Source organism: Ursus americanus, chromosome 6 (assembly GCF_024610735.1).
Source record: "Ursus americanus isolate L20-20 chromosome 6, mUrsAme1.1.p, whole genome shotgun sequence".
Classification (NCBI taxonomy): domain Eukaryota; kingdom Metazoa; phylum Chordata; class Mammalia; order Carnivora; family Ursidae; genus Ursus; species Ursus americanus.
In genome coordinates, this window is record NC_142132.1 from 39,601,796 (window position 1) to 39,629,295 (window position 27,500).

Consider the following 27,500-nt stretch of genomic DNA (forward strand, 5'->3'; position numbering starts at 1 on the left):
CAAATAATACAATTAGAAGTAGACAAAAAAGATTTCAATAGTTATGTCCCTAAAGAAGATATACAAATGGCCAAAAGTTCATGAAAATATGTTTGTTAGTCATTAAGAGGTGCAAATAAAACCACAATATGATGTCACTATATACCCACAATGATAAAAAGACAATGTCAGGTGTTGGTGGGGATGTGGAGAAACTGGAACGCTGTTTGTTGCGGGGTGGGGGATGTAAAATTGTGTAGCCTCTTTGGAAATCCATTTGGTAGTTTCTTAAAACATTAAACATAAACTTACCATATGACCCAGAAAAATCTGCCTAAGAGAAATGAAAGCATATGTCCACGCAAAGACATACATACTGTTGTTCACAGCTGCTTTGTTCCTAATAACTAGAAGCTGGAAACAAACTAAATATAGCCAACAACTGGTGAATGGATAAACACCGTTTAGTAATCCACTCAATAAAATACAATTTGCTAATAAAAAGGAACACACTGCTGGTACGTGCCACACATGGATGAACTCAGAAACACTATGCTAAGCGAACTAAACCAGATGCAGAAAATCACATGTGGTATGACAGCATCCATTTGGAATGTCCGGAAAAGGTAAATTTATAGGAACAGAAAATAGTTGCTTAGAGCTGAGGGTGGGAGCAGGAATTAACTATAAGTGGGCAAGAGGGAACTTTTTGGGGTAACAGAAATGTCCAAAAGTATATTGTAGTGATGTTCGCACCACTTCATAGATCTGCCAAAAATTATTGAATTGTATGCTTAGGCTAATGAATTTTATGGTGACTCAATTATCTCTCCATAAAGGTACTTGTTTCTTGTTAAAAGCATGTGCTCCACGGGGCCCTCAGGACCGGCCTTTTGGATGTGGGCGGGAGGTTATGGATGGGGGGCTCAGAGGCTGTGAGGGGCCAGCCTGCCAGTGCTTCACAGGATTTGCTTGCTGTGGTCTCCTGTCTGGCTTTCACTGTTAGCCAGCAGTGCCAGGCATGTGGGCTCCTAAGTCTTACCCGTGGGTTGCCCCTAGTCTGAGCTGGTGCTAAGGCTGGAGCACAGGAGGGTGTTACCCCAGCCTGGTGGGCAGGGGAGTTTGGTCTTCCCCAGACCCGGGATACCTCCCAGACATCAGAAATGACTGCAGAGGCAGTTTGAGTGCCCGAGTCAAGCTGTCTCCATGCGCATGTCTGTTGTGGGGGCCTCCCACAGATCGACCTCTGGAAAGCTTGCCTTTACTCCACTGCACCCCAGGACCATGCAGAGGAGCCCTTCGTCTTGCTGCTCAGAACCTCAGGCCGTTTGACTGCTTGCAGCCCAGATCCTCTGCCTCACTAGTGAACCGGTCAGTCCTTCAGACTGGTTCCGGCCGGCACTGTTCTTTGTGGCCCAGGGAGTTCCTCCTGTCCCTGTGGTGCTGGGGGCTCCCAGACCCCAGCTCCATCTGTGCTATGGCAGTGGGCGGCTGGGCCCCTAGAGTCTCAAGCTATTATCAGCATAAATGTTCTTCTCTGTCCTCTGACCACTTCCTCCTAAGGGAGAATGGGCAGAGAGCGCAGGGCCCAGGGCAAGAGGCCAGGAACGGAAACCCTCAGGCAGGGGAGGGCCCCCCAGGATGAGGCTGTGCTGGGGCTGAGGCTGTGGTCACAAAGAGAAAGCCTGCCAAGTGACTGGGGCAGAACCTGGAGACCCTAGGGGTTTCAATGACTTGTTGCGAGAAGCTCATACAGAAGGGAAACGAGTCTCGTCTTGAATGGGTGTCGCTCCCAAAGTCGGAAGTTGCCATCTCCTGGGAAGGGTGGTGCTGACTTTGGGGCTGGGAGGCTGTTCCTTTCCCATGGCTAAGTGCTCTTCTGGAGCGAAAGGCCGGGCCAGAGGGAGCTCTCAAGGCTCTGCAGGATTTTAAATGCGCTTTCCCCAGGGAAGGCAGCTCCTGAGAGTAGCTCAATGGATAAGCACAAAACCACTCCCAAAGGTCCCAGAAAGTCAGATTTGAAAATGAAGCGCCACCAGTTGCATAGAGATACGGTGTGTCCCCACACCATGACGTCTTCTTCCACGGGTCCAGATGCCTTCTTTCCGTAGGTCAAGTTCAGGAAAGTTGCCAAGAAGATGGACACGGACACCAAAAAGGCAGTTCTTAGTCAATAGATTTCCTGACCTGTTGCTTAACTTCTTCTTATGGGGTTGAGATAATAAAGTATTTGCAAACAGGAGAAATTGAAATGGACAGTATGTTCCCTGTGCCAACAGCAGTTACGGGACCGAAGTAATCCAAGTTTTCTTCATGGGTTCTGGCACGTACGCTTTCTCACGGATAAGCAGGGGCACGGACTATTTATATGTTGGATAAATTACAGACACAGGGTTACTGTGGTTTATGAGCTTCCTTTAAACATTTTTCAGTTTTTTCTGAACCATCAGAGATTTTTTTTTTAAACATACCCCTACGGTATAGGATTTAATGAATAATTGGCTTGTTCAGGATCTTAGCATGAAGGCAGGAATGATTTCAGAGAGAATTGTAAACATATCAGCTCTAAGCTTAGATATGTAACTACTTGGTACATTTTCATAATATTGCAGAGTGGTAGTATTACAAAATTTGTTTCTTCTGTGAAAGGTAATGTGCTGTGATGTTTAGAGTTTCTGGGGCCAGGCTGCCTCGGTTCAAATCTGCACTCCGCCACTATCTGCTGTGTGCCTTCGGCTAGTTTTTCTACGTCTTTGGTGAGATGGGGACAAAGATAGCCCAGCGCTTGGTGGTGTTGGGAGGATTGAAAGAGTCTGTATAAAGTGCTTCCAATGGTCCTTGTAAATGGTGAGCTCTATGCAAGTGGTTCTATTATTATTCAGTCATACTTATGAGTGATTCTGCTATATAGAACTTCTTGTGAGCTTGTAAGGCTTGACGGGCAAGGATGAGATAATATGCAGCCCATGCCCTTGAGGTCCGTGTTGAATGGGAGAACTAGAGATGCAAAACCGTGGCAGTGCCCATGTGATACCCACAAAGTTGATGCAGGCGCCTAGAGGGGGCGCCGCCAACCCCGTCTTCTGGGCCGGTGGGTGGTAGGGAAAGCTTCCTGGAGATGAAATTTGGGCCAAGTATTGAAGGCGGGGTAAGAGTGTTCCAGAAGAGGGTTGGGGGAGGGCAGCGCACAGAAGTGGGGAGAAAGGGGTACACTGGATGGGAGGCTGGGGGCTTGGAGGCACGTGGTCCACAGGAGTGAGGTGCCCTGGGGATTCAGGGCAGAGCACCAGGAAGAAGAGGCTGGAGTGGGTGGCACGGCCAGAAGCCAGGGATGGGCACAGGGCTAAGCATTGCCACATACTTCTTCATTGAATTCATTCACACAATGCATCTCCTTCCTTCCTCACCATAACCCCATGAGTGGGTGCTGTGGTTGCCCCATTCTACAGATGAAAACTGGTGCACAAAGAGTGTGGGATGGTGGTGAGGTCTTTGCTGGGTGGAGGTGGAGCAGGGAGGGAGGCCAGCCCAGGCCAGCTGGCTCCAGGGCTGATGCTCTGGCCCTGGGCATGCTGGGAAGCTCAGACTTGCTTGTGAGGGCTGCAGTGCTGGTGTTCGCACAGACGAACGAGGAGGAGACTCGACAGGAAGCCAGGACAGTGGAAGGAGAAGAGGGAAGGGTATAGGCACAGACGCTGGCCATGGCTGCAGCTGCCCTCCACCCCCCTGACTTTGAAAGGTCATTGTGCTCTGGTCACAGGCATCAATTTGCAAATGCTCCAGGCTTTGTTGTTGTCGTTTTGTTGGTTTTAGCCCACATACTTGCTAAACGCCTTCCGCTCTGGCCATGTTTACCCGAGCTGGAAGGTGGTGCGCGCAGGGGTAGCGGATGCGGGCGTTGTGTCTCCTGGCCCCTGTCCTGCATCCCTGACATCCGTGCTGGGCCTCTCATCCTCACCGCCCCCCCACCTCAGCTCTCAGGCCCAGTGTCCTTCCGTAGCCCCCAGGCAGAGGCATGCATGACAAGGGCCAGCCTGTGAGATGGAGCTTGGTTGTTATTCCTCGCGTAATGTAAAGAACATTCCACCTGGAGCGTTCACCCGGCAGCTTGGTGACCTTGGGCCACTTGGCTTCTCTGGGAATTTTTCACCCTCCACAAAATGGGTGCAAGTCTGCCTTTGTCCCTTTCGCTCAGGGTCGCTGTGAGGATTCGATGGGCTCTCAGCCGCTGTGGGCTAATTCCTCGTAATTACTCACCGGATGCCCCTGCACCCCCGCTTCTGAACACTTTATGGGATTTATTTCTAATCCTCATAAAACCCTGCAAGGCACAAATTAGTCTCCCCAGACTAAGAACAGGAATAAAACTGCCAACTGCTAGATAAATAGCTAGCCCTCTGTACTATTTACGAACCTTTTGATTCCAGGTGACAGGAAGGCTAGCACAGATGCTCTTACCCAGGAAGGGGCTTGGCCGGCCCATGTCACTAGGGGTGCTGCAGCAGGTGGGCCTCAGGGCAGCTCTATCTAGGAGACACAGTGTTACCAGGGTGGTGGCTTCCATCCCCAGCCTATCTCTGGGCAGTGCTGCCTCAAAGGTTGGCATCTGCTCAGGCCAGGCTGGCTCCCCTTGGGAAGAGAAACATGGTGGCAGGTGCATTCCCTTCTGGCCTAATGAAGGAGTTCGTCTCGCTTCCTGACAGCAAACACAGTCACCCCCCAGTGTTAGGGGACCAGCCTGAACCAAGCACGGTAGCCAGAGGGTCGCTGGGGTCAATCCCACCCAAACACGTACCCTCAACCCTAGGGGCACAGGCGATAGAGGCGGGGCGCACATCCCCCGCGACCTCTCTCTGCCGTTATTCCTACGACCCAAGACGAGAACACTGCGTGGAACCACCAAATATTAACTAAGTGCCTCCCGGTCTTAGCAGCCTGTATTCAGAGACTTCAAATTCACAAACAACTCAGTGGCCTGGCAGAGCCTCTGCTCAGACTTCACAAAGCTGGCAGGGACTGCAGACGACGGGCTTCAACACAGAGGCCCCAGCAGAACCTCTCGGGTTGTGTAAACCATTTATGATAAAAGGCCATGGAGGCTGTGGACAGGGAGACGCCTTGGCAACTCGCTCACAAAGAAGCAGCTTTGCTCTGATGCTGCTTGCAATGTGCACGCCAAGACGTCGCAGGACGGAAGCAGCAGCGGGTAATGCACCGTGACTGCCAAGGGTCTGCCGGGCTCTGCTAGGGGCACTGCTTCTGGCCCCGGTCGCAGAGAACTGTCATGTCTGGCTCCCTATTCAAGGACTCTGAGAGGAGATTCCATAGTACTGATGATAATAATACTGGTGAGATAATAGAAGGTGAGACCCATTACATGCTCGTTGCATACCAGACACGGTTCTGTGTTCTTGGCATGTATCACTCATTTATGGAAGTCATTTCAAGGGAGTCGCGTGAGTGGGTGTCACCCTTCGTCCATCTTGAGAGGGGAGTTCTACAACTTTGAGGCAGCTCCTGGCATGTGGTTTCCATTAACCTTGAGTAGTCCAGTGGCCAGGGAAGCCCACGGAGCACGTCCCGAAGCCTAGAGCGAGATGTCGGGAAATTTGCCCTATTGCATGAGTCATTGGCCTTTCTCCGTGGCAGCCAAGCTGGGGGTGGGGGGGGCTGTAATCACACTTCTCCCCACGGCTTATTGAGATATAATTGACCATAACTGGTAATGACAGTGAGTTGCCACCGTAGTTGTTGAGACCGTGTTCCTCCTTTAAGATTCCACACTTGACGTTGCAGGGTACAGGGTTACGGGGCGATGAGTGTGCTGCAGGAGATCTTGGACAAGGGAGCCCAGAGCTGTTTGGCAAGGAGCTCATGGTCCTCTGAGGACCCGTATCAGGCATCATCAGTGTCAAAACTGAGCTAAGTGGGCAGGAGGAAAGGAAGCACATGGACATTTCTGCAGATGAAATAGGCAACTAAAGCAATGATTTGGAAAGACAGCATGGAGCTAGAAGGGCTTGGCGGGACATGGCTCCAAGAAACAGGCCTAGGGGGATGCCGGCAGGACCAGAACCAGCGCGTCTTCCTCAGCCCCGTTCCCGAAGGGCTTTCTGGGCTGGGCTCGTTTGGCCAACAGACAACACTTGGCATCCTGGCCATCCCAATTCAAACAGCAACAAATCCCTTTGCAGCATGTGACAGACAGCTGTGTGCCCAGGGACGAGGGTGCCTGCTCATTCGATGGGAAACAGGATCAAACAGACCTCAAGGAAGCATTTTGATTCATAGTTCCTGTGTTGAGGCTCAAAGATTGCTCTGGACCAAAGGAAACACTTGGCATCTGGGGGGCGAGGGTTGGATGGACTAAAGCCCCCCAGCGTGAATGGTTAGCCGCACCTCTAGTATTATCCCAGAGAGCGGCGGGTATGAGGACAGTCACTGATGGTTGGGTGAGGACCCCTATGCCACAGGCACTGGGGTTCAGTATGAGGGTGCTTTGATCTCACATTTAGTTATGGAGGCAAGATGTGGCTGGGTCTACGAGTGTTCGTCTTAATTATGTTCTTTGGGGGGATCAGCTCCGTTTGTACTGTTTTATTGTTTTTTTCTGCTCCCGAACACTTCGCTATAGAGTAGAGGCACCGAATTTCCACATGGCGGCCTTCCTCCTCCCACCTCCATTTTGACAGCTGACATCACTTATTCCAGATAATTCCAGGTACAAGAACATGGTCCCCTCCTCCTCTGCCCAATCTTGGGCCCGGCTGGCCCTTGGTCTTGGACACCAGCCACAGCTCCTGCCTCCAAGTGCCCAGCACTCAGGTTGGCCCCTCTTCCTCCCACCCAGGCAGGGCTCTAGCAGCTGTAACAGACCCAAATTTAGTACAGACTTACATGCAGTGGAATGCTGATCTCGCCTTTCAGTACCTTCTCTTTAGGGAGCTGGTTAAAGCCCAGAGCAGCCATTGTGGATCTGGCTTGATTTACCCTCTTCCTGTCCTAGTTTTCTTATTCTCTGTTGTCTGGGCTGGACCCAGAGTCCTTGCTTCGGGGCCAAGAAGACAGGCCAACCTGGATCAGATCCCACGTCTCCTGCCTGGACCTCTCTGAGGCTTCATTTTTCCATCTGGGAGGGTCCGAGATTATGGATATCACACACTTTTCACGGTGCCTTGCATAGGAGAGAGGCAAGTGCAGCTCTTACTAACTTCAGTTCGGCAAAATATAGTTGCTTGCAGTGTGTTCAGTCTAGCAAAATCCAGGTTGCCTGCTTCATCTGGTGTGTTGGAGTAGCTGTCCATTGCCCAGGGGGGCAGCCTCATCCACCTCCTTACCCGCCGGCTGTGTGCTGTGCTGGTTCCTAGAAAACACCGCTGTCTCTGTGGTAATAGGAGAGCATGCTGTACCATCTTGGGAGGAAAGATTTTCTGATCAAAGTTTAAGTTGTAACTTGTAGCCCTCCCCTCAGGGCCAAGACACGGTGCCAGGAGACACCCACGTGGCAACCTTGTTCTCTCTGGGGCACGCCATGAAACCTTCCACGCTGCACCCCCACACCCGAGACTGGGGTCCGTGCTACTGAGCCACTTCCTGCGCCGTCTAATTTAGGCTATGCTAGCCCATCTGAGCCTCATTATAACCCTGTGTTTACAGATTGGGGAATGAGGCCCAGGAAGCGAGTGACTTGCCCAGGGTCACCCCTCCAGTCAGAGTGGGACCTGATTTCGTGCAGACCTGATCCCCTTGTCCAGTGCCCATTCACTGGATCCGACCTCCATGTGCCACAGAGCAGAGGTGCCCAGCTCTTGTGGGAGGGGGACGCCGTGAGGGCTGGTCCGGCCAGAACCTTATACCTGTCACACACGCGTGCCAGCCACGTGGCCCTGGTTGGAGCCAGAAAGACAGCCCCGTTTTCCAGAAATAACACTGCTTTCCAGTCACACAGCTCTCTCATTTAGATAGACTTTCCGGCCCGTTCTCTAACTTTTTGGGTTTGACTGGCTCCAGCAACGCTTGCTCCCTTGTGTCGGAGACAAAACGCAGCCCTGTTCCAATCTAAGATATAGACTAACTTCCTGGGAAGGGAATCATAATGTGGAGTTTCTTTGTCAAGAATTTCTGCCAGTCTTGCTGGCTCAATGGGAGACATAATATTCTGCGAGCAAAATCATCGGTCATGTCATGGGGCTGACTCATTGTATATGAATTCTCATTGTTGAAGTACGAATTAGAGCTAAAGTTAGTGTAGTGCAGTTTTGCTGTTTTGAAGGAACACGGTGGTGACAGAGCAAGTCTTTTTTAACTTACTGAAAGCCCTGGGCCTGCGAGCACGCATTTATACAAATGATGTCCCAAAACTTTCATTTCGTATTAAAGAGCTAAAGGACCGAGTCCAAGAAGAGAGAAGGGGAAGGGGAAATCTTTGATTCTGCATGGCGTGAGCTGCACCTGGGGAGGGCGCTCCAAACTCAGAGGCAACAGACACAAAGAAAACACCGAATGATTTTAGCAAAAGAAACAAATCACCGCGCATTTAACAAGAAGCCATAATTCAAAGGGAATGGGGGGAAATGTCTGCAATAAATATGTCAGACCGATGTGAAAGGTGCACGCTAATCTATAAGAGAAACTCGGGACTCTAATAAATGATAGCAGATGTCCATACATCATTCGTAAAAGGGGAAACACAACTAGACACATGCTGGAAATGCTCATTCTCACTGGAAGTCAGAGAAATGCACGTAAAAGGGAGATCACGGTTTTATTCATTAAGCGAGTAATTTTTTTAAGCCAATAATTGTGGTGGTAAGGAGACTGAAAACAGAAATACCCTCGTCCATTGACTGAGTGGCTGTGAGGCAGTACGAACTTGTTGGACATCGTTTTGACAGTGGGAATTAAATACCCTTTAAAATGGTCCTCCTCCATGAACTAGTAACCCCAGCTCTAAGATTCTCACCTAAAACAAAAGTCTCAGAGTGGAAAACCATGATGCATAAATACATTTATGGAAATATTACTTGTGTATCAAGTATTATTACTTAGATGTCAGAGAATGGTTGAGAAAACTGTGGCATAGCTTCTCGGCAGAGTAGTATGAGCATGTAACAATATGGAAAATAGAGATTAGGTAAAAAGGGTGTGAAATTATATTACGTTACAACCAAAAAAAAAATACAATGAATAAAAATCAAGGAAGAGTTTCAACTTAATGTCCACACAAAAACTTGGACATGGATGTTTGTGGCAGTGTTTTTCATAATGGCCCAAGCTTGGAAGCAGCCAACATATTGCACGGTAGGGGAATGCGTAAACGAGCCGTGGTTCGTCCAGACAGAGGAATATCATTCAGGGCTAAAAAGACATGAGCTATCAAGCCATGAAAACACTTGGAGGAAACTTTAAATGCCTATCACTAAGAGAAAGAAGCCATTCTGAAAAGGCGACCCGGTGTATGATTGCACCTATGTAAGATTCCAGAGAAGGCAAAACTCTGGAGACAGTGTATAGATCATGGTTGCCAGGGGTTGGGGGGCAGGAGGGATGAATAGGGGGAGCACAGAGTGTTTTGGGGGGTTCAGCTATTCGGCGTGATCGTACAACGGTGGATACATTGTGTATTTGTCCAAAGCCATGGAACTCCCCCAACTCCCCCTCATGTCAGTTATGGACTTTGGGTGCCAATGACGTCCTGATACAGGTTCATCAGTCATAACAAACGTCCCACAATGGCGGGGGATGTTGATGATGGGGGAGGCTGCGCATGTGCAGGGGACATGGGGGGGCATATAAAAAAATCTCTGTACCTTTTACTCCATTTTGCTGTGAAACTAAAACTTCTCTAAAATAAATGAAGCCCATTAAAAAAATTAGACAAGAAAGAGGAAGAAGACTGGAAATATCTAAGAAGGCTGTGTTTTGGTTAGGAGAGACATTTATTTTCCTTTTTCTCCATGCCTGTAATTACCATTTGAAAACATGAACATGCATTAATTTAAAATGGAAAGAAAAAAATAAACACTTCAAGAGTTGAAAGCTGTGAGATGAAGCTGTTCGTGCAGTTGTGTATTTAAGCAATTCTGAGAGGTTTTGATCCCTTGTTTCTTCTTAGTGGTCAGCGTTTTGTAAACGCACATTCCTTTGGGCTCTTTGTGAGTTTACACAATTGACCCTGTACTCTAAACCTATGGCCCGTTGGAGTTTCAGTTCCTAGTAAAAATAAGCCGTCTTTGGGGAATCTCAGCGTGATCTGTATTCTTGGAATTTTTCCCACAATGCGTGAGGCAGTCTTTGTTCATTTAAAAAACCCCAGGACTCTGTTAGAATAGCTTACCTTCTCTTAAATGGATGCAGACATTTATTTGTGTTTAATTTACTGTTTTGCAATGATTCTGTTTTTCAATGGTTATACAATCACATGGTTTAATAATTAAAATTAAAAAGTTTAACAATTGGACTGCCTGGGTGGCTCAGTCAGTTAAGCGTCTGCCTTCGGCTCAGTTCATGATCCCAGGGGCCTGGGATGGAGTCCCACGTGGGGCTCCCTGCTCAGCGGAGAGCCGGCTTCTCCCTCTGCCTGCTCTGCCTGCAGCTCCCCCTGCTTGTGCTCTCTCTCTCTCTTTCTGTCAAATAAATAAAATCTTAAAAAAAAAAAGTTAAATAATTGACTAAAAATCGATATAGTGATAATTCTTCCTGCCTGGTCTCCCATCTGTTTAGTTCCTCAGCACCCCCATTCTAAGGAACCATTATTTTATTTTATTTTTTAAATTTTATTTATTCATTCATTCATTCATTCATTCATTATTTGAGAGAGAAAGAGAGAGAGAGGGTGAATAGGGGGAGGGGCAGAGGGAGAGGCAGAGAATCCCAAGCAGACTCTGTGCTGAGTGTAGAGCCAGACATGGGGCTCCATCTCATGACCTGAGATCATGACCTGAGCTGAAACCAAGAGTTGGACACTTAACTGACTGAGCCACCCAGGTGCCCCTGGAACCACTATTTAAAAATTCGTGTGGCTGCTTCCAGAGTTTTTTTATGCATGTATATGCAAACACTAATATATATTTTTATTTTTCTCTATTTTTACACAAAAAGGGCACATTTTGTACATTGTCCAACATCCAGCTTTTCCACTCAGCAATGTATCTTTCAGCATAAATAGCTTCTTACTCCTTTTTGCGGCTACAGAGAACCCCGCATGTGTATTTGTGGACTCACCATCATTTCCTTAACCAGTCCCCTGCTGAGGGACAGTTGGGTTCTTTCTTATCCCTTGCTGTCAGCAACTGCACCGTGAGGACGAATCTTACAGATACATTTCATACACGTGCAAGGATATCCACAGAATAACTTCCCGGAAGTGAAATTGCCGGGTCAGAGTGTATGTCTCTATAGTTCTGATTGCCAAGCTAGTCTCCTTTGGGAAGGGTTTACACTCATACCAGCCGTACTTCTGAGTGCCTGATTCTCTACATCCTTGGTAAACAAGTGCTTTACATCCGATGTGATTATTGTCATTCGGGTATGTGGAGAAAGGGAGTGCAGTCTGTTTTAATCTGGCTTCCTCTCGTGAGGGAGCCTTAGCATGTTTTCATAGGTAAGAGCCTTCCTCTCGTGCGATAACTGTTTACTGCCCCCCTTCATTTTGATCGTTAGGCAGTAGTCATAGTTCTATGGATTACTAGACATTCTTTTTGCATTAGGCAGACAGCCTCTCTTGGTAACTGTACCTAGCTGGCTGGAATGAGTGTCTCAGGACAAGAGGCTCTGAAAGGGGCCTTTGCTGGAGCCACTACGACGCATTTGAGATAAGAGTGATAGCCATTCAAGGAAGCGTGTGGACTCCATCCCGCACGCAGCATCAAGGTTTCCCATCAAGCCAGTCTGTGTGTGTAAGTTTTGTCACTTAACACCTTCGCGTCTTGGTTTTCTTACCTGCAATGTAAGGCTTACCAGTATCATCATTCTGGGTGACAGATAGAAAGAACCTGACAGCTCAGCGAGGACACAGGCCCAGATAACTGAAACCACCCACAGCCCTCCTGAGGTGAAGCCACTTACCGTCCAGTAAGAGTAAAGGTACAGTGGGAGAAGAAAGCAGGACCAGTCACGGGGGCCCCTGGAGATGTCCGGGTGCAGCTCCCAGGGCCCTTTCTCCCTTGCACAGCAGGTGCTCTGTGGATGGTGAACCACAAAAATACGTGCAAAGAATCTTGGTCTTAGGGTAGCTCAAGCGGAAGTTTCTAATCGTATCTTAAAACCCTTGGTGATGTGGCCAAGCCAGACTGTAACTGAGGCAACCAGTATAAACCATCAATCTCTGCATCTGTAACTGCGTAGACAAGCTGGCCCCGGATCTCTCCAGGGATCTTTGAACGTTAAATGGCACATTATAAATCACCAACCAGCTCGTCTCACCACCCTTATCTTAGCCACAGGTCAGTGCTAGACCTCCCAGGCATCCCTGGAGATCAGCCTGCAGTGATCCCCATCCGGCTGTAAGAGAGCTTCACCTTACGTAGGTACTCAGGAAGCACACAGAAGCTCTTGCTTCCTTTCCCTTTCCCTGCAACAAACCTGCTTTTGCCCTCACCACCACTCTTTTCTTGTATAGCTCAGGGGAGACTGTCACCAGTGTGACCAGCTTGGCCCCACTGCAACCCAAGAAGGGCAAGAGGCGGAAGGAGAAGGCCGACGTCCCTCCTGCCGTGCCTGCCAAAGGTAGGAGGCTAGCCTACGGTTACCCATGTGGGAACCAGCACGGCTCATCTAGAAGTGGGTCCGGGGTTTGCAGTGGGATCGGGACAGGGGGAGTAGACAGATGGAGGCTGTGACATCCGGTGATTATATAGCCTGGAGAACCCCACCTAGGTTCTGATCATAACTGAGCTCCATCACTGGGGTGGGGCTGAGGGGGGTGCACTGGCCCAGCATGGCATTAGTGGGGAGATGGGAGGGGGAGGTCAACGTGCACAGATTGATTCCACAATGTATTTCACCTTGACCTATTAACATGCTCACACATGGTGGGGTGGGACAAAGGGGTATCAACATCTTCTTGGTTCGTTCAAGGCAATGAAGCCTCTCTGATTTTTCTAAAGATGTAAACCAGGCATGTAGTTTATTTTGGATTTGTTCTGGGGATAAAATGAGGGTTGTCTTTGATTCCGGTTGTAATGTAGAGCAACACAGGTGAGGAAGATGAGTGCTTCTGGAGAAGAGAACGGCTCATGTCTTAGGAGAACTGAGACCATTTACAGATAGTTCCTAAAATTACCGTGGCCAATGTTTGGAGATGTTCATACCTCAAAGAGTTTGAAATGTAGTTGGAAGTACGAGGACTGTCCCCTAGGGATCCTTGGGGTCCTGTGCTGAAAGCCACCTGCGCTCAGGCTGAACACATGTTGGGTGGACAGAGGGGCTGGAAAGCCTGGGCATTCTGGGAGGCATGGCAAGTGTAGATCTGGGGAGGGAAGGGGGCAGAGAACCCTGCTGTAACGTCTCATTCAATCAGAGTACATAGTACCCTACCTTACGAAAGATGAAAGAGAGCCTCAGAGAGCTAAGTGGTAGAGCCTGGCTTGGAGGTGAGGTCTGCCCGACTTTCAAGGTCAAGCTCAAGTTCCAAAACATTGAAATAGTCATTACATGATATTGGGGGGAAGAGCCTCAGTTTCCTCCTCTGTTAAATGGGGACAATAAGACCCGCCTCCCTGATGACCTCTGAGGGCTGCTGTGAGGGTCACGGTCACTACTCTAACTGTCAGTATGTAGTTAGGATGAAGCCCCAGGGAAGTTCCTGGCGTAGGCTTTACCAAACATACCTGGTTCTCACCCGCACACCTGACCTCTTGGTAGCTGGCAGTGTTCTATGCAGAGTTGTTTCACTGACCTTGCTGGTGGGAGAGGATGACATGTCCAAAGACTAGGGTATGATTGCTGTCCATGGAGGGGGACCCAGTGGTGTCTAGGTCAGAAATCGAACTTCTTCTACGGGGGCAGGAAGGGGTGCGTGAGTCTCCACAGAGTATGTCTGCAATGCTCGTGCTATGTGGGCGTTTCGAATCCTGGAGGAAATGCAAGCTAAACCCTTGACATGCTTCCACAGCTCCCATAGCTGCCACATTCCATAAACCGAAGCTGCTGAAACCACAAAGGAAAGTCACCCTGGTGAGTAACCGTATTCTGTGTTGTTGTTGTCCCCGCAAGCCTTAAACATACTGGAGGTGCAAGGAGTACCTTTCCTGACTCAAAACGTGCTGAAAGATCTTGGTGCTTTGGTCCCCAGTCAAAGGCATTCTCTCTTCTTGGGTCAGCTTTTGAGCCATCTTTTCTCTACATCTGGTTCCCAGAGTGGCTTTTTAAAAATCCAAGGAAAACCATGTTCCATTATAAACGCTATGTTTCAAAAAGATGGAAAAAAAAGCCACACTTCAGAGGGTATAAATAGAGTATGGACCTGTTTATATAAATTTACCTGATAACTACGCTGAAGAGACTGCTGAAGAACCTTCCAGAAAATAGGTGGTAGCTATTTATTTTGACGTAACCGTAGATTTACAGAAGAGTTGTAAAGACACGGCAAGTTCCTGTCTGCCCTTCACCCAGCTTCTCCTAGGGTTAGTATCTCCCAGAGTCCTAGTGTCTTTGTCAAAAGGAAGATTACCGTCAGCACATTGCTGTTTACCACACTCCAGACTCCGGCCAGATTTCAACCGTTTTTCCACCCATGTTCTTCTCCTGTTCCAGGATCCAGTCCAAGATATCACATTGCACCCTGTTGTCACGTGTCCTGTCTCCTCCAGTCTGTGACATTCCTTAGTCTTTCTTTTTCTTCTGTGGCCTTGACACTTCTGAAGAAAAGTAGCCAGTTAATTTTTTTTTGTTTACAATGTCCCTTGATTTGGCTTTCTCTGAGGTTTTCTGATGAGTAGAGATGAAGTTCTGGATTTTGGAGAGGAATACAGAGGTGATGTTTCCTCCTCATCGCATGTGTTTGGGGATGTGTGGCGTCAACATGTCTTACTCATGGTGGCATTAATCGTGATCACCTGGTTAGGGTGCTGTTCATGCCAGGCTTCCTCCATAAGAAGTTACTATTTTTCCCTTTCCAGACCTGTTTGTTAGAAGCCAGTCACTAGGGACGCCTGGGTGGCTCAGTCGGTTAAACATCTGCCTTTGGCTCAGGTCCTGGGATCAAGTCCCGCATCGGGCTCCTTGCTCAGCGGGGAGCCTGCTTCTCCCTCTGCCTGCTGCTCTCTCTGCTTGTGCTCTCTCTTTCTCTGACAAAAAAATAAATAAAATCTAAAAAAAAAAGAAAAAAGAAGAAGAAGCCTGTCAGTTAGTCCAGTCCTACTCAGGGAAGGAGAGAAGTATTAAAGAATTTGAGGGTATCTGCTAACCACCACAGTAATTAATAACTATTTCGGGGAAGATATGTCAAGTCTAAGCAATAGCCTGTTTTTCCTTGAACTTTTGCCCACGATTTTAGCATTCATCCATGGATTTTGCTTGTAGCAGTTATTACTATGGTGTACTAATGGTGATTTTGTTTTTTCCTTAATCCTTCTATTTTTACTACTTGAAATTCTTCTGTAAGGAAGAGCTGGACACCTCCTCTCTTTTATTTATTCACTAGTTTGTATTGGTATGGGTGCACACATATGAAAAATTTTAAGTTTCTAATTGTTATTTACTTTGTCACTAACATTGCTTAGCAGTCGTATATTTGTGTGTGAGAGAAAGAGAGACAGAGAGACAGACAGGCGGAGACGGAGGGAGAGAGAGAGAGAGACTGAGAAGGAGAGGTATTGGCAGCCCTATTCTAAATGCGGATGTACCGGGAAGGGCCGAGATGAGCTTGAAGGAAAAGAACAAAGTGGAGAATTTATATACCAATTCTCAAGATTTACCTTGAAGCTACAATAATTGATAAACTATGGTATTAGCACAAAGATAGATAAATAGATCAAAGGAACAGAATAAAGAGCCCCAAACAGATCCACGTATGTATTGTCACTTGATTTTTTACAGAAGTGACATTGCAAGGCAGGGGAGGGATTACTTTTCAATATAGGGTGATGGGTCTGTTGGCTATCCATATGAAAAACAACGATCCGTTATCCCATAGACAAAAATTAATTAGAGAAGGATCATAGACTTAAATAGGAAAGGTAAATATAAAGCTTCCTAAAGATTGCATATATCCCTAACTTCAGCACAGGCAAAGACTTCCTAAAACAAGACTCATTAAGTACCGATCATAAAGGAAAAGATTGAAAAATTTGGATTACCTTAAAATTTCGAATGTTGATTGTCGGGGTGCCTGCGTGGCTGGGTCAGTTGAACGTCCAGCGCTTGATTTTGGCTCTGGCTGTGATCTCAGGGTTGTGGGATCGAGCCCCCTTCGGACTCCGTACTCAGTGCAGAGCTGGCTTGAGATTTTCTCTCTTCCTCTGCCTCTGCCCCGCCCCCTGCTCTCTCTCTCTCTAAAAATAAAAATAAAAAAATAAAAAACCTTAAAATTTAGAAAGTCGATTGTGATTTAAAGGCACCAGGAAAGAATGCAAAGGCAAACCACAGGTTGGAAGAACGTGACGGCATGCATGCCTCCCGCGGAGGATTCTTACCCAGAATGTCTGAACACCCACAAATCAGTAGGAAATAAAACGACAACTCTACCAAAAAAAAAAAAAAAAAAGAAAAAAAGAAGAAGAAGCAGAAGCAACAGAAATCTTCAACGTGCACTTCACAGAAGGAGATACACCAATAGTGAGCACATGCGAAGTATTAGCCTCATTGGCATTATGGCAATGCGAGTTAAAAAGTGAAAGTTAACATCTAGGAGGATGGCTAAAATGAAACACTTTTCCTTTTTTTTTTTTTTTTTTTTGCCTGTTTTTCTCTGGCCCATTGGGAATTTGGGAATGTATTCAGTTTTATCTGTTTGTCAGATTCCTTTTTATTTTACTTTATGTCATATTTCAATAATCATTCCTTGCCAATTTTGTTACACTTCATCCCTACATTCTAAACAGTTATTCGAACTAAACGTTTACTAGTTTTGTTATTATTCTTTCTTGAATCTAATGTCTTCCTCCCAAATATCTTTATTTGCCTTTACATCTGAGCAGTTTGGGAATAAAATTCTAGTTTTGAGAAATATGCAGAGCACCTCATGTGCATTTCTATTTACTTCCCATATTGCTCAATGTAAATGCCAAGTTCCATACTGTGGCCTATAATGCCCTTTATCATACAAGCCACTTATGTCATTTAAATTTTTAGTAGCCACATTAAAGAAGTAAAAAGAGACAGGTGAAACCAATTTTAATAATATGGTTTATTTAACCCAATATGGCAAAAAGATTATCATTTAAACATATAATCTATGCAGAAATTATTAATGAAATATTTTACATGCTTTTTGTTCTCCGAAGCCTTCAAAATCTACCATATATTTTGCACCTAATGTACAGCTCATTTCAGAGCCACGTTTTCAGTGCTGAAGAGCCACGTTTGACTAGTGGCTACCATATTGGAGAGCTCAGCCCTATAAGATCTAGCTCCCCTTACCTCTTTGACATCATTTTTGACATTGTCTCCCTTCTTTGTTCCCCTCTGGCCACCCTGGCCTCCTTGCTAGTCCTTAAACATACCAAGCATGTTCTGGAAGGGCCTTTGCACCATTTCACTCTGCCTGGAACATTCTCCCCAGGATATGCTTTGTGGCTTGTCACTCCCTGTAAGGTCTGTATGCAGATGTCACCTTGATGGAGAAGCCTTCCTGCAATCCTATGTAAAACATTGCTCACCCTCTGATGGCACTCCTTGTGACAGGTATCCCGACGTACTTTATATTTATCTATTAATTGCCTCTCCCTTCTACCAGAATGCCCAGCCCATCAAGGCAGGAAGCTTGTCTGCTCTGGTTGCTGCGATGTCCCCCATGCCCAAAGCAGGGCCCAGCATGATGGAGATTTGTTAATGACACTGCATACCTGTTCCGTGGAGTGGGTGCTGTCATTCTGCTTTTACAGATGGGCACAGTGAGATGCAGAGTCAGTGCGGTGCAGAACGGAACCCAAGGTCATGCAGACTTGGCTCTGCTCCTTCTGAATCCAGAACATAAGGTTTTAACCAGCTCATTTGGGTTCTTGCCTCCGGGTGGAGCCTGGGTCTGGTGGCTCTCCTGGCATGGGTTGGACATACCGTCCTAGCTCAGCCTCGCCCCCGCCCTTGCTGCTTTGCACCCATGTTTCCTGCTGTTCTGCCAGAGAGGCTAGTTCACCTGTTTTCCAAAGAGAGCCTTCTTTTGCTTGCAGTGAATTGTGGGTTCCAATGGACTTTCCATTTCGTGTGATTGCATCTGGTTCAGATCATCAAAAATTCCTCACCAGTTCTGCTGTATTGACTACCCCTGTCTTGTCCTCAGATGCAGCTATAGAGTGTTTGCTGATTTTAATAGCTCTCTGGTCATTCGGTGGGCTTTTAGAAACTCGGTGGGGCACAAAGGCTAAATCTATCAACTTTTCTCACTTCTTCCACTGTGCATATCACTGCACATAAGTGTGAGTGTCTGTGTATCTTTTTCAGATCTTTTCTCCTTGTTCTGATATTTATCAACAACCTCAAAAAAGGACATGCCTTGTAAATTTTCGCACCCTACCTTCTCTCTGAGTTGCTCAAGAGCTGTTGCTTCTAATCCAAAATTTTAGCCCTGGTAATAACAGAAACAGCTATTTACTGATACTCCATGGGTATACCCCAGAGAGAGAGCCAAAAAAGTACTTTTTGCATGTCATCATGGTTAATTCTCACAATCAGCTCCCCCCTCGATCTCCAGTTTTGCATAGAAGGACACACACCCTGGTTAAGAAAACCGAGTTCCTACAACTCACAGGAGTAGCGATCCACTTCCAGTGAAGACGGTGCTGCCGCTCCAGAGGACAGCCCCTTCTCAGTGCCGCCGGTCATAAAGGGACAACTTCCTCTAGTCCACAGCCTGGGGTGGGAGGCATCTCTCATGTATCCATTAAACAAAAATCAGTTGTACACTTTCTGGGGACAGAATGCTTCATTAGGCACTTTGGGGCCACCTGTAAACAGATGGAGTCAGCAGCGTTTTCTGGTCTTAATCACAAGTGTTAGTTGCTGAGCTTTGCTTGTGTGTTCGTTCGAGCTGGTGTGCTCCTCTCGCAGATGCAACACAAGACATTCTTCATCTTCACAGAAAGTAACTTGGGGCAGTTACATGCATTTCGGAGGGGATCTTTGTTTGATGGAAGTATCTCCAATAAAAGCTGCTACATACCGAATTATCTGTGGATCGTTTACGAAATGAAAAGACCTAAACTTTTCCTTACCAGAATTTTCCAGAAACGAGACCATTTGGAAACCAGTTTATACCCATAACAATAGGCAATAAAGAAAAGAGCTGACTTTGAATGGGACTCCGTCTGACCAGCAGTTTAGAGTCAAAAATACCAGGCCTAGCGTCTGCAGGTTTTAGTTAATATTAAGATTTATTTTCCCGGGAGGGCAACATTGACCTTAGTCTCAATTGGGTCGATATTTAGCTCTCAGATCAATAAGTCTTGATGGGAGCTGAAACTAGAGTCGATACATACTTGTTGACTCACAGAGGCCTTGGTGGGTGCTTTAGGAAGGAATTTGGAGACATCTCTTCTTCGGGGCCTGGTACTAGTTGAGGTGTTTATTTTTATCGCTGTTCCATTTTGCCACCATCTGCATAAAATGGTGCTTCCTGGAGTGGTCAGTGGGCTGCAGAGCCCCCCCCAGCCCTCTTTCCAGAGGGACGTTAGCACATGCTCACCCCGAGAAGCCAAGCTGCCCGCCGCCTCCAGCTATTCCTTGACAAGAAGGGAGAATCTGTGTTTGCTGAGTCCCTACTGTGTGCCAGCTTCTCTTCTAGGGGCTCGCCGTCCCTGTCTCACTCATCTGAAGTGCACATGCGCGCTCCTGGTGGGCCCTCTGGACGCCGGCAGGCCCAGAGGACAGACGTGTTTCTTTGTGATTTCACCCTCAAAGCATAAACGTGGGAATCCTTTTGTATGTTTCCGAGACAGCATGGCGTGTCGTGGGCACTATGGATGCCAGGGCCTGAGAGTGGTTGGACAGTTTAAAAGATAGGATTCAAGAGGAAAAAAAGAGGTGAGAAAGGCATTTTAAGCATTTTATAATCAAGATACAGACACTGACCCTCCTCTTTTTTAACAAAACAAACACAGCAGCCCGCTCTCACGGTGACCTCGTCGGAGAGTGAGGCGTGTGCGATCACGCAGGGTCTCTCTGACTGACGATGTGATCGGTTTGTCTAATAACCCTCAACACTGACAGTGAGGCGTTGCTCCTACATCAGAGGTTCCTCCTCCTTTTAGGGACAGTGGAGTACTCTCACAGCCCTCGAAATATGTAGTTTTCCTTTCAGCTGGGGGAGAGGGATTGGCACTGGCTCAAGACCCCCTGAAGCCTTCTGGGGACCCCCACTGCCTCCCTCGGGCTAAGCAGCCCCGCAGCAGAGCCCCCCCAGGACCCACGGAGCGAACGCAGATACTTCCAGGAAAACCATCCTGGCTTCCTGGTTTCCGAAGAAACAGACAAAGCCACAAGTGCCTTTTGATTGATCTTTATTGCACCGGGTCAGTTCATTGATCGGGAGGCCAAGAGGTGGAAGAGGACACCATTTCTGTGGTGTGCAGGCAGGAGCCCAGGGCTTCAAGAATAGCCACAGGGAGGGTGAGTTTGAGAGGACGGTAGTCAGCACCCCGACACGGACCAAAAGAGAAGAGAGCGCAGTCCTTTGGGCTCAGTGGACTTTCGCACACTCCTACCTCCGAGTCCACGTCCTCCTCGCTGAGGACACCTCTAACGAAGGCACTTGGGTGTAGTGCTCAGGAGCTGGAAGGCTCAGGCCACCTCTCTTCTCTGAGGAGAAAACGATCTTCTGTGAGAGACAGACTGAAGACACAGAGAACACAGGCACATCACGGCTTCATTACTGCAAGTCTCCCCGCAGGTCTCTGGTACCCTGTCTGTCCGCTCAGATCCATCCTCCACATTGCTGCCTAGAGATTGTTCTCCAACACAGCTCTGACCACAGCTCCTCGTTTTCCCGTTTAAAATACTCTCCGGGCTCCCCCTCGCTTCCAGCATGAAGCACGGCTTCCTGGGAGCCGCACACGTGCGGGCTGCCTCCCGCTGGCCCCGGTGCCCCGGTGGCCCCACCGGCTCTGTCCTGCCCCTGCTGCCCCACCTCATCCTGCCGCAGAGCTGCCACTCACCTTGTGGCTCGCTCACGACCGTTCGGAGCCCTTCTGCCCCTTGAGCCCCACTTACCCACTAGTTTGGTAATCTGGTTCTCCAGGCACCAGTTATGCCCCTGCGCGTCAGTGAGCTCCCCGTCACCCACCCTCATGGCACTTTTCGGTGAAACTGTTATTTCTGACCCTTTGAGGCATCGGCGTCCTTGTTCCTGGAGGTAAATTTGGGTCGTCTGCCACCACCCCAGCTGACTGCTCCGCTTCCCAGCTGTGGCCCTTCCGCAGGTGGTTCGGCTAGCTTCTCCTTCTCCACCTCTCTGGGACGTTGGCTGTGTCTGGGGTACCCTTCTTCTTGAGCGGATTGCCTGGGGGAGGAACCACTGGCACAGGGGCTGCAGCCATGTGGCAGCCCGTCTGTTCCCTCACTTGGGTCTTTAAGGCTGTTCCAGACTGGTTCTTCTGTTGATGGTACCTTCCCTTGGAGGCTCCACCTGCCCCCCACATTCAGCACAGCGCACACGGGGCTCATTACCTGCTCCTCCCAGGATACCCCTGCCTCTGGGAATGGCTGTCCCGTCCAGAATCTAGGTGCCGTCGGCCTCCCCGCAGCTTGTGCGGTGGTGACTGTTACTTCTCAGTATGCCCAGTCTTGTCCCTGCCCCCCCTACTCATTGCCACAACTGGCTCACATGCCCACCGCCTCCCCATCCATCTGACCTCAGGGCCTCTCCGTGGGGTCCCCACGGCACCTGACCTGTGTTTTAGCACTTCCCACACCACACTGAAATCATGCTTAGTTGCCCGATTTGACGTTCTCCTCCCCTGGCACCATATGGTTCCTTTTTACGGAGCAACTTCTACGTTTCTTGGACAACAAAGGCTCTACATCGTAGACGCCTTAGATGGTGGAGACAGGAGGGGCTGTTTTTTTGAAAATTGTGCTCAAATGCCCATGACATCAAATTCACCATCTTAGCCATTTTTACAGTTGAGTAGTGTTAAGTACGTTCACATTGCTGTGCAAACAAGCTCCAAAACTCTTTTCATCTTGCAAAGCTCTGTACTCATTAAATAAAACAATCCCCCCTCTCCTTGTCCCTGAAACCCACCCTCTACTCTCTGTCTTTATGAACTTGACGACTCTCGGGACCTCGTGCAAGTGGAATCACATAGTATTTCTCTTTTTGTGACTGGCTGATTTCACTTAGCATAACATTGTTAAGGACCATCCATGTTGTAACATGTGTCAGAATTTCTTTCTTTCTTTTTTTCTTTTTTGTAAGGGTGAATAATATTTCCTTGAATGTATATACCACAGTTGGCTTATCCATTCATCTGTCCATAGACACTCACGTGGCTTCCACGTTAGCTCTTATGAATAATGCTGTTGTGAACACGGATGTACAAATATGTTTTCGAGTTCTTGATTTCAGTTCTTTTGGATATAAACCTAGAAGTAGAATTGCTGAGTTGTATGGTAGTTCTATTTTTAATTTTTGGAGGAACTACCCTACTGTTTCCCACAGCGGCTGTGCCATTTTACATTACCACCAACAGTGCACAAGGATTGAATTTCTCCACATCCTTGCCAACACTGCTGTCTCCTGTCTTTGTGATAGTAGCCGTCTTAATGGCTGTGAGATGGTATCTCCTGGTGGTTTTCATTTGCAGTGCCCTAACAATTAGTGATGTCGAACATCTTTTTTATGTTCTTGTTGGCCATTTGTACATCTTCTTTGGAGAAATGTGGGTTCAAGTCTTCCCCCTGTTTTTTTTTAAATCAGGTTGTTTGTTGTTGTTGTTGTTGTTGTTGAGTTGTAGAAGCTCTTTATATATTCTGGATATTAACCTCTTCCCAGATATATAATTTGCAAATATTTTCACTCATTCTGTAGGTGGCCTTTTCCCTTTCTCGATTGTGTCCTTCAATGCACAGAAGTTTTACATTAGCACTAGTTTAAAAATAATCAAGGACTTGTGCTCCTCATCCCTGTGTTTCTAGTCAAGGAGCTGGAACTTGCAGAGTGTGTGTGGAGTGAATGGACGATTGAGGACAGAGATCTGTGATCGGAGCTCTGAGTCCTCACTGCTCAAAGTGCCATCCACGGACTAGCAGTCTGGGCATCACCTGGGAATTTCTTGGAAAAGTAGAAGCTCAGACCCCACCTAGGCCTGCTGAATGAGACTCTGCAACTCAGCAAGATCCCCGGCGAATCTGAGAAACATGAAAGCTTGAGAGTGTGGCTCTGAATAACTCATCAAACTCAGGAGCCAGCTCTGGGGGGTCACTGCCGACAAGACAGAGTCTTGTCAGGGTCACATCTGGAGAAGACTGTTTTTACATTTTAGTAAAGAGTTCAGCCCACTGGGGAGAATGGTGGGTTTTCTTATTTATCCACAAAGAGAAAATTAAACACGAGAATCCGCTTCTAAAGGGTACGGTGAGTTTCCTTCATTCCTGAGGACTTTTCCTGGACAGCTTATCCCTGTGTCAGCTGAGGGTAGCTCTGCCCTGTGATCTCCTGGGGCCTCTCACAGCTAGAGAGTTCTGACACGTAGGGGTTGTGTGACCAAGACCTGCCCACCTGGGATTCCCTCGAGCTTAGTCTGCAGTGCCCCTGCCTCCTCTCATGGATTCTGAAGATCGGAGCACTCCGGATGGACACAGAGGATGCGGTTCATGCCATCAGAGCTGAGCGGGAACCTGTCTTAGGAACGGCCTTCCACTGAGTGGTCAGCGCAGGACCCAGATGCCTCGCCTTGTCTGGCGTTTTCCTGGTCTCAGGGAAGAAGCCCCTTTCCCCGGCCCCATTTCACTCTCGAGAATATCCTGCCCAGACCAGAAGTTTCTCTCTGATCCGTAGCAGAACAGGGCTTGGAGGCACATTAAAGGCGCCAGTGATAGAATTCTGAGAGGATTTTAATAATAACCCAAATCCCAGCAAAATTATTTCCAGAGGACACGCATTTCAGGTTTCTTGAAGGATGTTTATAATAAGCCAGAGAATTTCTCTTGTTGTCGTTAATGGGCTAGAACTGGTTTCAGTTAAATTTTACATGAAAAGGATATATTAACCTGCATAAAATATGTTCATAATCTCGATTTAAAATTAAAAAGAAGAAAAAAACCCACAACCACATGTACAATATATTGCCCCAAGTAAAAGCCTTGGGAAAAAAACACAAACTTTGCTGGTACCACGCTAGTACCATTTTTACAGAGATAAAAATTCTATGCTCCCCTCGGTACACATGCATATCCCATTATTGTCACGGGGAGTTATGTATGTTGACTGGAGGGGAGAATAGATGCTGAGCTTCGGAAGGGATGAGAGGAGGGGAAACAGAAGTCATTTGGTTTCATGAATTTCCTCCAGTCCGGAGAGAGCAGGCGGCAGGCCCTGTGGAAAGAGCGAAGCAGAGTCAGGGAGGTGAGGCGGGCCCCGCCCCCACCCCGCCCCAAGTGGAGGTGATGAGTTAGGGACTGTTAACTCTGTCACAAGGCTGTCACCTCCCAGGCCCTCTGCTGCCTGGCACTGACCACAGACAGCCACCAGGCTGGATGCTTCTCAGCTGTGTCTGAGGCCAGTGGAAATTGCTGGAGGCCCTGATTGTACTCAAAAGATTTTGCTTAAAAGACTCCAGGGGTCTTTTAAGACTGGTAGCACCTTAGGCAGTCATGAGCAAGTCCCTTGAGGAGACGGTGGGGACCCTCCTCCACAGCGCTGCAGCGGGAGCCTGCCTCACCCCGCTGTAGGAGGACGATGGGACCTTGTGCTTTGAGACCACCTCAGGACTGTGGTCCCCTGTTCACTGCGTCATTGATGCAGTCATAGTGTGTCGCAGTCTTCCACGTGCCTCTTCATTCCTCATGCATTTATGGAGTGCCGACGGGCAGTGTGCAAGGAGTTGTGGGGACAGGGGCACGAGCCTTAGAATCTTCTGATGGAAGGGAACAGGTGGCGGAGAGGGAAGCTGGGCCAGAAGTTGGCCCAGTTAAAAAAAAAAAAAAAAGGAAGTTGGCTGAGTCCAGAGGGAGGCCTGAAGGTCCTGCCGGTCCAGCTGCGAGAGTGACCCTACCGGGTGGCACGGGCTCATCCTGCTCCTGGGGGTCCTGGAGAGGCCCCGCTGTGGGAAGGCCCACCCCCGTGTGTCTGCAGGGAATGTCCCTTCAGAGAAGTAGCTTGTTTTCCAGCTCAGCTCAGCTGATTTGCTGCTTTTATTGGGCCCTTCGTTGTTGGGATCATTGCACTGCTGGGAAATTTTTTTTTTAACTTTTTTACTCTATTTTATTTTTGTAATCTCATGGAACAATATCATTTGTGCTCACATTTGATTTTTTTATAGAAAAAGCTGATTTAAAACCTCAGTTTTGAGTGCAGAACATTTTGGAATTGTTATTAGAAGACTTTTTCAATCTCAAATACAGAATACTAGAAAAAGGTGCCATTTTGGGGGGGAAAATAGTCACTATATCTGTGACATCAAGCTAAATTATTCAAAATATCCAGAAGAATATCTTGATGTGAAATTCTGAGTTCATGACAAACTAATGGAACATTGAAAGGATTTTATGCCCCTAGCCAGATTTAATTCTAATTTATTGTTATAACTCCCAAAAGCCAAATTTATAAATTCCAGCAAGCACATGTGATGTCCAAAAGGCGATAAGACACAGCCTCGTGAGTGTATGACTAGAGCAGGCAGAGAAAGATGAAGATTGCAAACTACGAATTGAGTCATGGGTGCCCATTGTTCACGTTACGTATGAATTCAACAAATGAGCCAGCATACCTGCTGTAATTTGATGTCTGGTCTTAAGGCTTGGTTTGTGCCCTGTCCATTGTGTCCATGACATAATGCTAGTGATGGTGATGGTGATGGTGGTGATGGGATGAAGGTGATGATGGTGAAGAACTTGGTGACAATGGTGCTGACACACACCCTTCACCTCCCCTGACACTTTCCCATGCAGGCGGTATCCTGGTGCTTGTCCCTAGGAACGCGGGGACAACCTGACCTAAGCATGGCTATTGGCTCCGTCTCCCCGATGAGGCAGGAAGCCACAGGGAGGTAAGGACCAGCACACGCGCCCCCACCGGGAAGTGGCAGTGCAGGGTCTGGTCGGGCACTTGGCCTCGGGTCCCTGTTCCTTCCCACTGGGCTCCGGGCTCCACTGTCCCTCACCGAGAGCACTCAGTAAAGTTCTAGTCCACCAAGTCTCGGAGCGGTTTCTGTCTTGACCTCACTGGGCGGGTTTTATATGATGAAAGTTGCAGTGGTGATTCTAAGTGGGGCGCGGAGCGGGGCTGGCAGTTCCGAATATCCGTTTGTTAAGATTAGACAGTGAAATTCTTTCCGTAGGCTCTCATTTCTCTGCAGTCGCCAAATTCCTATTTGGCTTATATTCTTTAAGCAGTTTTCTGTGTATATACAAACTTATATCCATCTCTGTCTCTCTATTCCCAAAATGTATACCCAGTCACCCCACAGTCAGTGTAGGTCATGGCTACAGATTATGACAAATAATTAGTGTGTGCCAACTTCCCTAAAATGAGGTTGATCTTAAACAAAATGTTTACGCATTGAAGTATTTTCCCATTAACAATATATCAGGCTCATATTTCTACATCAGTACGCACAGATCCGTCCCATTCTTTTAATAACGGCAAAGTGTCACGGTATAATCATTTCTTTCATCAGTCTGTCTGTCTATCTATCATCTATTTATCTATCTATCTATCTATCTATCTATCTATCTATCTATCATCTATCTATCTATCTATCATCTATCTATCTATCTGTCATCTTTCTATCATCTATCTATCAATCTGGTATCATCATACATCTATATTTTAACCTCTGAAGTTGAAAGCCACGTGTGGATTTACGTGATTGCAAGTAGTAGAACGTAGGTAGCCTTCTTCTTGGTACAATGTCCACATGGAAACCCTAGATAGGCCGAAAGAGAAGAAAGTCCCATGGTTCTGCTCATGATATCCAAAAGCATCCACTTGCTGGATTCCTGAGGCCCCAGCATATTTAAAGGAAGGTTTTTTCAGACTGGTTTTCTTTCATTTTGTCTTGAACTCATTCAGTCAATCATGTAAACATGTGCACTGACTGTCCCCTACGTGCCAAGCTAGCACCTGAGTCGGGTACCTTCTGGAAGCTAAGTTACAGCCAGGGGTGTGCTCCAGCCCACTTCCGTCCATGAGAGAGAACAGATTTCTT

General features: G+C 47.6%; 1 protein-coding gene across 4 annotated transcripts in view; it reads left to right on the plus strand.

Annotated features, from left to right (window-relative positions):
* The window catches only part of VSTM4 (V-set and transmembrane domain containing 4), a 98,858-nt gene that overhangs the window by 53,876 nt on the left and 17,482 nt on the right, over positions 1-27,500 (plus strand). For 2 of the 4 annotated variants that reach the window (XM_045809907.2, XM_087862946.1), the window contains exons 6-7: positions 12,599-12,705; positions 14,093-14,154. In XM_045809907.2, the coding sequence (XP_045665863.1) occupies positions 12,599-12,705; positions 14,093-14,154 (169 nt within the window). Of the gene's footprint in view, positions 1-12,598; positions 12,706-14,092; positions 14,155-23,268; positions 24,842-26,241; positions 26,340-27,500 lie in introns of those variants that run through there. The other 2 variants (XM_087862944.1, XM_087862945.1) reach the window with 2 other exon arrangements.